This window comes from Ahaetulla prasina, chromosome 14, assembly GCF_028640845.1.
Source record: "Ahaetulla prasina isolate Xishuangbanna chromosome 14, ASM2864084v1, whole genome shotgun sequence".
NCBI classification, from domain to species: domain Eukaryota; kingdom Metazoa; phylum Chordata; class Lepidosauria; order Squamata; family Colubridae; genus Ahaetulla; species Ahaetulla prasina.
This window is the reverse complement of record NC_080552.1, coordinates 12,043,486-12,056,977: the sequence shown is the minus strand read 5'-3', so window position 1 is coordinate 12,056,977 and position 13,492 is coordinate 12,043,486. Positions and strand designations below refer to the sequence as shown.

The 13,492-nt window shown below is 46.4% G+C and overlaps 1 protein-coding gene across 3 annotated transcripts in view; it reads right to left on the bottom strand.

The window, feature by feature from the left end:
- Positions 1–5,258: 5,258 nt before the first annotated feature.
- Positions 5,259–13,492, bottom strand: part of XPO6 (exportin 6) — a 69,007-nt gene continuing 60,773 nt past the window's right edge. Inside the window, exons 22-24 of one of the 3 annotated variants that reach the window (XM_058156901.1) lie at positions 11,635–11,733; positions 9,114–9,341; positions 5,259–6,039 (exon numbers count right to left, since the gene is read on the bottom strand). In XM_058156901.1, coding sequence (XP_058012884.1) covers positions 5,938–6,039; positions 9,114–9,341; positions 11,635–11,733 — 429 coding nt within the window. In that variant the 3' untranslated portion in view covers positions 5,259–5,937. Of the gene's footprint in view, positions 6,040–9,113; positions 9,345–11,634; positions 11,734–13,492 lie in introns of all 3 variants that reach the window. The other 2 variants (XM_058156900.1, XM_058156899.1) reach the window with 2 other exon arrangements.

The following is a 13,492-nucleotide window of genomic DNA, read 5'->3' as shown; positions in this document are numbered from 1 at the left end:
CAGTGATGGCTAATCATTTTTCCCTTGGGTGCCGAAAGCGCACATGCGTGTGCCCACACCCATAGTGCAATGCCCCCTACACATGCCTTGCCCCCCTACGCATGTGCGCGCAACCCCTCCCCACAGCCCGGTTTGGGCCTAGCAGCCCTCCCTGAAGCCTCTGGAGGCCGGAAATGGCCCGTTTCCAGACTTCCGGTAGGCCTGTTTTTGCCTTCCCAGAGCCTCTGCGCGAGTCCTATACTTACCTGGCATCCAAAACGGGCCGTGTGGAGACTCCTGAGAGGGGTGGGGCAGCATAGGCATGCATGCACGTCTCCTACATGCGCATCAGAGATCCGAAAATCAGCTGGCTGGCGGGAGACACGCGTGCACGTGTGGTGCGCCTGACCTAGGGCGACGGCTCACATGCCCACAGAAATGGCTCTGTGTGTCACCTGTGGCATGCGTGCCATAGGTTTGCCATCACGGCCTTAGACTCTCTCATAAGGGTTTTACCTGCCATTCGCTGGAGGAAATTTCCTGCATTAAACCAAATTATCTTTATCTTACCTTTCTAGACTAGAGTGTACACCTGATAGCTTTAATCCTCCATACAGAATATGAGAGTTAAAAAGCAAACAAGTTAATGACCAAGAAGAAAAAGACCCTGCTATCTTATGTTGGGGCTCTGTGGGAATCAGCCACTGGGAGTGACACTTAATTTCACTTACACAACTGTTTTTCCAGGTCTGTTGGAAGGAGAAGTGAGCCACTGGCCAAACCAAGAAGCCAGCCCAATGCCATCGGAGTCCCTTCCTAGTTGAGATGGGCAGCTACATAGAAATCAAATAATTAAACGAATAAAATCTTGCATAGGCCAACCTACAATATCTACAAGAGGAACAATCCACCAGTCCAAAATTTAGATGCCAATCAGACCTTGAACGGCAAGTTTTTTTGTTTTTTTTCCAGGGCATTTCACGTTCTCCAAACCTGTCCACTGAACCCGGCTCCCAATCTGGCCGCGACCCAAAGAGCTTCAGTGTCGGAGTTCGTTGCTCTTAGCACAATGACCCAAAGAAAATATTAGCATTGCCATCAAGGGCAGAAACTTTTGCCTTCCTCCGGGGGTGTTGATGTCTGATGTGCTCTTCAATTCTCATACAGAATTCCAGTCTGATTTTCTCTGCTTTCTCCAAAATTGCCACTTCCCCAAACTTCCTTCTTCTTTCTTTATCTTTCCTTTTTTTTCTTCCTTCCTTCCTTCTTCCTTCCTTTCTTTTCTTTCCTTTTCTCTCTCTTCCCTTTCCTTTTTATCTTTCCTCTCTTTTTCCTTTCTTCCCTCCCCCTCTCCTTTCCATAGTTTCTTTGAAAACGTATGGTTAATCCCTTCCTTCCTTCCTTCCTTCCTTCCTTCCCTCCCCCTCCCAGTTTCTTTGAAAACATATGATTAAACCCTTCCTTTCTTCCCCTTTCCAGATTCTTTGAATACGTATGGTTAATCCTTTCCTTCCTTCCTTCCCCTTTCCATAAATTCTTTGAATACACAGTTAATTCCTTCCTTCCTTCCTTCCCTCCCCCTCCTTCCTTCCTTCCCTCCCCCTCCCCTTTCCTTTGAGCTCAGGTTTAGAATGGACCACAGCTAAACCAACGCAGTGGGGATGGGGCACAAAGCCACCTTATACTGAATCATTAAAACCAGAAGTGCTGGAGGCTTTTACGAGTAAACTGAACAAATATTTGCTCTCACCCGACACAGATGGGCTCTATCTACGAGGAAGACCACAGCCTCAATTTCTAGCCTTTTCAAACTCCCCAGTTGGGTTGTTTCCGCTCGTTTTCCCAAAATATCATCCCAACTGTCCATGAAAGCCAGTCCCCAATCCCCTACTGTTGACATACAACTAGTTCTCGAGTTACGACCAACCCCTTAGCGACCATTCAAAGTTGCAACCCGCCTGAAAGAAAAGGTACTTTTGGTCCCCACCGTCAAGCCCTCTAACAAAACTTTGTGCATTTGGCAACCGTTTTCAGGGTCGCCCCCCCCCCGCTTTTTAGGATGGTTTGGGAGAAAACTGGCCCTCCCTTCCCATTTCTGACAAAACTTCACCCGTTGGGAACCGCTGGTTTGCTTAAAGATTATGATATTTAACGACCGCTGCGTGCTGAACAATTGCCACAAAAAACCTTACAAAATTGGACCACTCACATCACCGACCCGCTTTACAACCATCACAGCGCACAACCGCAATGGGCAGGCTTCATTACGGTCGTTATGTCAAGGACTAAATGTCGAAGCATGCGCAACTTGCTCTCACTGCCTGCTGTTCTCCCTGCTCCACTTTTTTGGTCCATAACCATCTCAAGCTAGAAGGAAAACGTCTCAATATTGGTGTTTTAGGAGAGACTAACCCCCATATAGACAGCATACTAAAAAGCAGAGGCATCACCCTGCCAACAAAAGTGCGTATAGTCAAGGCTATGGTTTTCCCAGTTGCAATGGATGGCTATGAAAGTTGGACCATAAGGAAGGCTGAGCGCCAAAGAATTGAGGCCTTTGAACTCTGGTGCTGGAGAAGACTTCCTGTGAGTCCCTTGGACTGCAAGGCAATCCAACCGGTCAGTCGTAGAGCAGATCAACCCTGATTGCTCTTTAGAAGGCCAGATCCTGAAGAGGAAACTCAAATCCTTTGGCCTCCTAATGAGGAGGAAGGACTCCCTGGAGAAGAGCCTCATGCTGGGAAAGATGGAGGGCAAAAGAAGAACAGGACGACAGAGAACGAGGTGGCTGGATGGAGTCACTGAAGCAGTCGGTGTGAGCTTAAATAGACTCCAGGGGATGGTAGAGGACAGGAAGGCCTGGAGGAATGTTGTCCATGGAGGTCGTGATGGGTCGGACAGGACTTCCCGACCACGGGTGAAATCTAGCAGGTTCTGACAGGTCCTAGAGAACTGGTAGCGGAAATTTTGAGCAGATGGGAGAACTGGCAAATACCACCTCTGTTTGGCCCCAGGAGTGGGGAGGGAATGGGGAGTTTGCAGTATCCTTCCCCTGCCACATCACACCCACCACGCCACGCCCGCAGAACCGGTAGTAAAAAAAAATTGAATTTCACCATGGTTCCCGACTAACAACCCCCAAATATCAAAAACAAGGCTGCTTTCATCTGGCTCCAGATGCTGTCCAAATATATCGGTGTCCTCGGTCGATCGATCCCAATGAAAAAAATACAGACGGGAGGGGGGTGGTGGTAAACATTCAACTTGCAACTAAGCAGGCTTTTCGCAAGCTGCTGATCCTATCCTCAGGCCAGGGACACCAAAGCCGGCTTTGGGGCCAAAATCCACCTACAACCATGGACTGAAAGTTCACGTTTCAGCACCCACAAGTCGAAGAATAAAGGCATGGAGGGGAAAAAAAAAAATGAACCCAAAGGATTCAAACGTCTGGTCTGCCCAGATCATCCTATCTGGAAACACAAATCACCAGAGGGACAATCCAGAGCTAGAGAATCAAAAATAAACGCAGCAGCATCGAAAGCCCAGCGCTAGTCCATGGCTCGAATGAATACGGCAGAGGGATTCAGGGATCGAAGCGGATGTATCTGGGGCTCAGTTTATCCATCTTTTCACTAAATGGCCTTAAGCATCTCACCCCAGTGTCCGTTTATCAGTTAGGATGTCAGGGGTCTGCAAACTTGGCTCTTTTAAGACTTGTGGACTTCAACTCCCAGAGCTTTGCTGGCTGAGGAACTCTGGGAGTTGAAGTCCACAAGTCTTAAAAGAGTTAAGTTTGCAGACCCCTGAGTTAGAAAAAACAGAGATTTTTGTTATTGGGCTATCGTGAAGAAAAGCATGTCTTTTTTAACTCTGGGAGTTAAAAAAGCATTTCTTTTTTTAACTCTTTTTTTAACTGGGAAAAGCATGTCTTTTTTTTTAACTCTGGGAGCTGAAGTCCACAAATCTTAAAAGAGCCAGGTTTGCAGACCCCCGAGTTAGAAGAAACAGAGTTTTCTGTTATTGATCATGAAGAAAAGCATGTCTTTTTTAATTCTGGGAGTTAAAAAACCATTTCTTTTTTTAACTCTTTTTTTAATTGGGAAAAGCATGTCTTTTTTTAACTCTGGGAGTTAAAGTCCACAAGTCTTAAAAGAGCCAGGTTTGCAGACCCCTTAGTTAGAAGAAACAGAGTTTTTTGTTATTGGGCTATCGTGAAGAAAAGCATGTCTTTTTTAAAAAAAAACAGTATAAAATAATGCAGTATACAGGTAGTCCTTGACGTAGGACCGCCATCGAGCCCACAATTTCTCTTGCTAAGCGAGACATTTGTTAAGTGAGGTTTGCCCCATTTTACGACCTCTCTTGCCACTGTTTTAACGACCAGTGCGGTTGGGTAAGCTAGAAAATTTTAAAATCGGTGCCGTTATTTAAGTTCGCCGCACGGTTGTTAAGGGAACCTGGCTTTTTCCCCCGTTGACTTGGCTTGACAGGCGGTCGCAAAAGGGGATCGCATGACCCCGGGTCACTGCACACGAGCTGTCGCCCCAGTTCAGCTCTGCTGCGCATGCACAATTGCCTCCCACCGGCCAGCTGGTCTTTGGGTCTCTGCTGTGCATGCACAGGGGCGTGGCGCATGCAGGGGCCACATGTGCATGCGCGGGGGCGGGGTGCATGTGTGGAGCCTGCACACACATTGCATTTTGGGGGTTCGGGCGTGCTTTGGCCACTCGGTCCGGAAAAGGTTAGCTATCAGTGATCTAGTCCAAGTACTCACATACCTTATTTAAACAAATTAGAAGAAATGTTATGGGGACCTGTGGTGAAATCCAATTTTTTTTTTACTACCGGTTCTGTGGGCGTGGCTTGGTGGACGTGGCATGGCTTGGTGGGCATGGCAAGGGAGAGATACTTCAAAATCCCCATTCCCTCCCCACTCCTGGGGGGAAGGATATTGGAAAATTCCTGTTCCCTCCCCACTCTGGGGCCAGCCAGAAGTGGCATCTGCCAGTTCTCCGAACTGCTCAAAATTTCCACTACCGGTTCTCCAGAACCTGATGAATAGCATCCCTGATCTGGACTTGTGGGACAAACATCCAGGTAGGCTAATGCCACCCTGAATTGGGTAGCCTTTCTAGATTGCAAAGTCCTGTGATTCTCCAGAACCGGTCAGAACCTGCTGGATAGCTCCTCGTCCAGTAATGGCATCTTGATGTCCTGGAACCTGAGATCCTTCTAAGAGAGAGAGAGGGAGAGAGGCTGCTTTCTCGTCTGTTTAAAACAACAAAGTAAGCAATTTTTTTTATTTCCATTAAGCACAGTTGAGTTATCACAATGGAATGATGAGGAAAATAAAAACGAAAACCACGGTTTAAAAAAAATAATAACAAAAGAAACAGAAGTCAGTCTGTTGGTCTCTCTCTCTCTTCCTCTGTGAATTTCCACCAAGGGCAGGGAGGGGTTCAAGGCATTGTAAAAACAGGAACGGGGTGGGAGTGGGGCGGAGGTTATCGGGGAGGGAGGGACCGTCCGTTCAGCGACGGGGGAAGGGAAGGGCAGCAGGTGGAATGGCATGAAGGTGGGAAGACTCCCCCGGAAGTAGACTTTGGTGCTTCTGCCTCATGATTTGCTGCACGAGACGAGTCACCGAAACCTGTAGACTTGAATCAACGCCACGGTAGTTAAGACACAAAACACCCAGCCGGGGCAGGGTGGGGGGGAAAACGGCCGGTCTCTGGGTTCCCGAGTCCCCGCAGGAGGAAAGAGCTGCCGACTCAGCTGTTGAGGTCGAGATGGGAGGAAAACGGGGGAAGGGGCACAGCCTTTGCCTTCCGTGCCCTGACCTGCACGTGGGTGGAGGGGTGGTCCACACCCACCCGGAAGGCCTTGTTGAGATCGGAGGAACAGAGGCAGGTCCACTCCTTAACGGGAGATGGGAAACGTCGAGTCCGTCGCCGACAGCTACAACTTCACGGTCCCCGGGGGCAAACTGTCGTTGCAGAGTCTGTAGTAGCGCAGATCGTTGACCAGCCTGTGAACGTTCTGGGTGAACGACGGCAGATCCTGGGAAGGAGGAAGAAAACGGCAGAAGGGAAAGCGGGTTAGAGCCAGAGGAGGGTCTTTTGCTGGTGAAGCTCTGGTCAGCTGGAGGCTCAGAAAGGCTGCTTAGAATAGGAGCATTTCCCTGGTGCTCTCTGAGCTTGGTTGTTTTGATGCAGACGTTTATTACCCAACTACATAACATCGTCAGTGCTAGAAGGGAGTGGGGTTTGGAGGAGGAAGAGGAGAAGGAGGAAGAGGAGGAGGAAGAGGAGGAGCAGGACAACTGTGGAGTCCTTGGTGCTCTCTGAGCTTGGATGATTTTTTGCAGACGTATCATTACCCAACTAGGTACCATCATCAGTGCTAAAAGGGAACGGGGTTAGCGCTGCTGTCACCTAGCAAGGTAATAAAACATGTCTGCAAGAAAACAACCAAGCTCAGTCTATGGAGATTCTCAGTCATCCAAGCCATGGTTGTCCCAAAAGTGCTTTTTCAAGAGGCAACTGGACTTTCTGGTTTTTCTTTGAGCTGAAGAAGCTTCTTGGATGAGAAGCGAAACGTCTTCAAAGGGGGGGAAAAAAGGAAGCCCAGTTGGCTCTCGAAAAAAAGCCCCTTTGGGACAACCAAGCTCAGAGAGCACCAAGGACCCCTCATGTCAACCCTGAGCTACAAATATTCTCCTTTTATTGATTTTTTCCATCATTTTTATGACTTGGTTTTTATTAAGCTTTTATTCCCCGAAAATTTTCTTGTATTTAAGTCCCAGGGAGTCCAGAAACTAACCTGTGAAACTAAGGGACCAAGAAAATAGCAGATTCTATAAACAAATCCTTATATAATGGATTTCACACATCACACTGCCTCATCGTATGGGCTTTCCAGTTCTGGCTCAGCATCGTAGGGGGGATCCAGCCCCAGGACTTTGTAAACTTAGTGTCAAATCGAAAAGCATCTTTGGACTGCTCTTAAGTTGCCATAGTAAAGGGGGATGGGAAACTGAAGAAACAGCACGGCAGCCAAAGACAGATGTGCATTCCAGACTTATCTCTCTCAAGGCTGTATCCCAGGGTTACCCACAGCGATGGAGGGGAGTGATCTCTACAAGCCACGAAATTGCCCCACAAATGTGATTGATGACACACTGGGGGGCGGGGGGAGGAGGAGGGGGGAAACAGGGTCATGACTGGAGAGTAAATTATATGTGGCAGAGCTGGCTTCACTTGGGAACCTGCCAACATGAAGCTCATGGGCCGGGATAGCTCAGGCTGTTAAGAAGCCTGTTATTAGAACACAGCTGCTTGCAATTACTGCAGGTTCAAGCCCGGCCCAAGGTTGACTCAGCCTTCCATCCTTTATAAAGGTAGGTAAAATGAGGACCCAGATTGTTGGGGGGGCAATAAATTGACTTTGTAAAAAATATACAAATAGAATGAGACTATTGCCTTATACACTGTAAGCCGCCCTGAGTCTTCGGAGAAGGGCGGGATATAAATGTAAACAAACAAACAAACAAACAAACAAAAAAGCTCCTAATAAATAACTGGATTTCTTTTGAAGCTTGGCTCATGGTTTAATTAGGGCATCCATCGAACCCTGACACTTAAGTTTATGGATGAGTTTGATCTGGGTGAAGGCTTTGGGGGGAAAGAGGGTAGAGTATGATAGAAAATGCTCAGTTTTCAATAAAGGTCTTATCAGAATGTAAGTGCATTTGGGGAAGGTTACATTTACCAAATACAGCTATAATCCGTGATTTAGAAACACAACTGAGCTGAAAATTTCTGCCACTAAGCGAAACATTTGTTAAAGGGAATTTTTGCCCCATTTTACGACCTTCCTTGCCACAGTTGTTAAGTGGATCACTGTAGTCGTTAAGGTAGTAACAGGCTTGTTAAGTGAACCTGACGTCCCCATGGACTTTGCTTTGTTGCAAAAGGAGATCACATGACCGCAGGACATTGCGACTGCCTTAAATATGAATCGGCTGCCCAGCGCCTGAATTTTGGTCGTGCGAACACGGGAATGCGTCGAACGTCGTGAGTGTGAAACGTGGTCCTATGAAAAACGGTCATGACTAATTTTTTTCAGTGTGGCTGAAATTTCGAACGGTCACTAAACAAACAATGATTACCGGTAAAACCTCATAAAGGTGTTTTTTTTAAAAACTGGGACATTTTGACATTACCAGCCTCCATGGAAAAGCCAATGAGGTTTCTCAATCAATTTTCTTGGGTTTTTTTGCATTATTTGATGAAAAGTCACCGAGCCAATGTAGAAACACATAAGCAAACAATTCAAAGTCCATGGTTCTGGGGAACGATTTCTATTTTTTACGATTCTCGGAAAATAAGCCACGGTCTTCCCAGATTCCCAGAATGCCTCCCAGCAAGAGGACTGGGTGGAAATAAACCCCAGGAACAGCTCAGGATGGCTTATGGAATAGGAAAGCTGGAATGCCACGGATGGGATTAAAATGCGAGGGCCCTTCCCAGGAAATTCTACAGGCAGTCCTCGACGTACGACCACAACTTGAACCCCAAATTTCTGTTGCTAAATGAGACAGTTGTTAAGTGAATTTTGTCCCATTGTATGACCTTTCTTGCACAGTTGTTAAGTGAATCACTGCGGTTCTAAGTCACATGGTTTTAAGTGAATCATTGCAGTTCTTCAATTAGTCACATGGTTGTTAAGTGAATCCCTGCAGTTCTTAAATTAGTCACATGGTTGTTAAGTGAATCACTGCAGTTCTTCAATTAGTCACATGGTTGTTAAGTGAATCTGGCTTCCCCATTGACTTTGCTGGTCAGAAGGTCGCAAAAGGAATCACATGACCTCGGGACACCTCAGCGGTCATAAATATGAGCCCGTCGCCAAGTGTCTGAATTCTGATCATGTGACCACAGGGATGCCACAATGGTCATAAGTGTGAAAAACGGTCCAAAGTCACTTTTTCCAATGCCATTGTCTAACTTCGAATGGTCAACTAAAGGAACGGTCGTAAGTCGAGGCCTAACTGTACTGGCCAACCGGGGGATAAAGGAGACCGTCGGCCTTGCACAGGGCCAGCCCCAAGCCAAGCTTCAGCCCACATTCACCCTGTCCATTTTGAAGTTCCTCCCGAGGACGTTTTTCTGGTTGGTGTCCACCCTGTCGCAGCCGGCTAAAAACCCCGGGAGGAAAGCTGAGTAGAAGCTGTCGAAGTCCACGGAGGCCATGTTGTAGATGGCGATGCCGATTTCCTCTTGGAGGAGGTCGTGGGATTTGTGCACCAGGACCTGGAGCAGCACATTCACAAACTGAAAGAGCATCGACGCCTGGAAGAGCTTCTGCAGCCAAAGGGGAAACAAAAAAAACAAAAACAAACGGAGTGAAAACAGGGGTACTCCCCACCCCACAAAAATCTACCATTTCACTACAGGTCTGTAAGACATTCTCAGTCATCCAGGACAGGGGTCTCCAACCCTTGGCCACTTTAAGCCTGGCGGACTTCAACTCCCAGGAAGTCCGCCAGGCTTAAAGTGGCCAAGGGTTGGAGACCCCTGATCCAGGACATGGTTTTTTGTTTTTTTTATTTGCATTTATATCCCACCCTTCTCCGCAGACTCAGGGCGGCTTACACTGTGTTAAGCAATAGTCTTCATCCATTTGTATATTATATACAAAGTCAACTTATTGCCCCCAACAATCTGGGTCCTCATTTTACCTACCTTATAAAGGATGGAAGGCTGAGTCAACCTTGGGCCTGGTGGGACTAGAACCTGCAGTAATTGCAGGCAGGTGTGTTAATAACAGACTGTCTTAGCAGTCTGAGCCACCAGAGGCCCCAAAGGTTGTCCCAAAGGGGGAAAAATCTTCTTGGAAGACTTTTCGCCTCTGGGAGGAGGTTTCAAAGCTACCAGATTCTGTAACCAGCTTTGTTCCCTAGGCCATCCATCTTGCAAACTCGCAAGATTCGTTTTTCTCGACATAAACATGTGTAAGTAGACTGCGTTGCTTCTCCGTGTCATATAAGTTGGTATATACATAATTATGTAATGTATGTATGTATTATTTATCTTGTCATGTTCATGTTAGGGGCCTCTGTGGCTCAGACTGCTAATGCAGTCTGTTATTAACAGCAGCTGCCTGCAATTACTGCAGGTTCTAGTCCCACCAGGCCCAAGGTTGACTCAGCCTTCCATCCTTTATAAGGTAGGTAAAATGAGGACCCAGATTGTTGGGGGCAATAAGTTGACTTTGTATATAAATATACAAATAAAATGAAGACTATTGCTAACATAGTGTAAGCCGCCCTGAGTCTTCGGAGAAGGGCGGGATATAAATGCAAATAAATAAATAAATAAATAAAATAAAATGTAGTGTAAAACTGGAGGTGGTGACCCTTTAAGAGCTGTAAAGGTAAAAGTCGTTCCCGACTCTAGGGGGCGGTGCTCATCTCTGTTTCAAAGCCGAAGAGCCAGCGCTGTCTGAAGATGTCTCTATGGTCACGTGGCCGGTATGACTCAACGCCAAAGGCGCACAGAACGCTGTTCCCTTCCCACCAAAGGTGGTCCCTATTTTTCTACTTGCATTTTTTACGTGCTTTTATGTTGGCAGAAGCTGGGACAAGTAACGGGAGCTCACCCCGTTGCGCGGCACTAGGGATTCGAACTGCTGAACTGCCGACTTTTCGATCAACAAGCTCAGCCTCTTAGCCACTCAGCCACTGCGTCCCTCTGTTAAGAGCTGTAAAACTCTGATAAGAGCTGTACGCAATGAAATTTCATTTTTAATGTATGCCAATTAGTGTACATTCAAAGAGACAATAAACTATTCTATTTCTGTTATTTCTATTATTTCTTATTAGTTCTTCTTCTTCTTAATATTATTTTAAAATACTTTTTATTAAACATTTTTTTAAAAAAACAAAAAGAATTTGTTGACAATTTTTTCAGTTCTTACTTATCCATTTCCCCCCCCTATTCTAATGCATCTTTTATACATAAACTTCTAATATGTTTATTTATTTATATATATGCATATAGATATGCGTGTACACAATTTCATTTCTGCAATTTTTATTTCCTCATTTTTATTTATTATTATATATTTATTTCTTATATTTATTATTTCTTATTCTATCCCATTCCCATTCCCATTCCCATTCCCATTCCCATTCCCATTCCCTATTCTATTCTATTCTATTCTATTCTATTCTATTCTATTCTATTCTATTCTATTCTATTGCATTCCTTTCTTCATTCCAATATTCTATTCTATTCTATTCTATTCTGTTCTGTTCTGTTCTGTTCTGTTCTGTTCTGTTCTGTTCTGTTCTATGAAGCTTCTTCAGCTCTGACTGGATGGTGGTTGAAGAAGCTTCTTGGATGAGAAGCGAAACGTCTTCAAAGAAAAGCACGAAAGTCCAGTTGCCTCCTGAAAAAGCACCTTTGGGACAACCATTTCATTACAGACATATTTGTACTTTGGTGTGGAGTTTTTTCAGAAATGGCAGGTGTGCCAGTCTCTCGCCAAGCCAACAGTGCTTCCTAGGGCAGGAAGTTGTGGGGAAGAATCTTTTCTGTCGTCTGCAGGTTGATCGACCTCCTTTGGCTTTCGGAATAAATCGCCACTCACCTTGTGGTACAGTTTTTGCTTGGTGTTCAGAGTCTCCAGATAGAACAGGTTCTGCTTGAACAGGTGTATGTCCGGTTGCAGGAAGGACTGGCCGAACGCCTAGGGAAGAGAGAAGTCTCAATAGTTGGCTGCTGGGGGTTCGGGAGAATGGAAGGATGTTTTGCTCTTGGCCGTGCCCCAAAGACATAGGGTCCACAATGTTAGCAGCTAGAAAGGCGAGAAACAGAAGAAAATCTGATTTGTCAAAAGGGCCAAGAGCAAAACATCCTTCCATTATAGCAATAGCACTTAAGACTTATATACCACTTCGTAGTGCTTTTACAGTCTTCTCTAAGCGGTTGACAGAATTAGCATATTGTCCCCAACAATCTGAGTCCTCGTTTTACCCACCTCGGATGGATGGGAGGCTGAGTCAACCTTTAGCTGGTGAGAATCCAACTGCTGGCAGTCAGCAGATTTAGCCTGCATTATTGTGTTCTAACCACTATGCCACCAAGGAAGGAAGGAAGGAAGGAAGGAAGGAAGGAAGGAAGGAAGGAAGGAAGGAAGGAAGGAAGGAAGGAAGGAAGGAAGGAAGGAACAGCAATAGCTCTTAGACTTATTTAGTGCTTCACAGTGATTTTACAGCCCTCTCTAAGCAGTTTACAGAGTCAGCTTTTTGCCTCCAACAATCTGGGTCCTAATTTTACCCACCTTGGAAGGCTAATAATAATAATAATAATAATAATAATAATAATAATTTAATTTTTATACCGCCCTTCTCCCGAAGGACTCAGGGCGGTGAACAGGCAGATAAAATAATACAATACATTTCAATAAAAACACTATTTAAAAAACTTATTCCAATAGCCTAAATTTAAAATACAATACAAAACATAAAATAAACCCCAATAAAATCCATGTTTAAAAACCCTATTAAGCCAGTCCTGCTCGGAAGAATAGATATGTTTTAAGCTCATGCGAAAGGTCCGGAGGTCAGGAAGTTGTCAAGTCCTGGGGAAGCTCATTCCAGAGGTAGGTGCCCCACAGAGAAGGCTCTCCCCTGGGGGTCGCCAGCCTACACTGTTTGGCTGACGGCACCCTGAGGAGGCCCTCTATGGGAGCGCATCGCCGGTGGGAGGCATGTGGTAACAGAAGGCGGTCCCGAAGATATCCCGGTCCTATGCCATGGAGCGCTTTAAAGGTGGTAACCAACACCTTGAAGTGCACTCGGAAAACCACAGGCAGCCAGTGCAGCCTGCGCAGGATCGGTGTTATATGGGAGCCACGAGTGGCTCCCTCTATCACCCGCGCGGCTGCATTCTGAACTAACTGAAGTCTCCGGGTGCACCTCAAGGGGAGCCCCATGTAGAGAGCGTTACAGTAGTCCAGGCGAGAAGTGACGAGGGCGTGAGTGACCGTGCATAAGGCATCCCGGTCTAGAAAGGGGCGCAACTGGCGGACCAGGTGGACCTGGTAAAAAGCTCTCCTGGAGACAGTCGCCAAATGATCTTCAAAAGACAACCGTCCATCCAGGAGAACCCCCAGATCGCGCACCCTCTCCATTGGGGCCAATGATTCGCCTCCAACAGTCAGCCGCGGTTGCAGCTGACTGTACCAGGATGCCGGCATCCACAGCCACTCAGTCTTGGAGGGGTGAGTTAATAGCAATAGCACTTAGACTTATATGCTTTGCAGCCCTCTCTAAGCAGTTTTACAGTCAGCGTATTGCCCCCAACAATCAACAATCCTCATTTTACCGACCTCAGAAGGATGGAAGGATCCTGAGCCTGGTGAGATTCGAGCTGCCAACTTGCAGGCAGCCGGCAGTCAGCAGAAGTCGCCTGCAGTACTGCACTCTAACCATTGTGCCACTGAC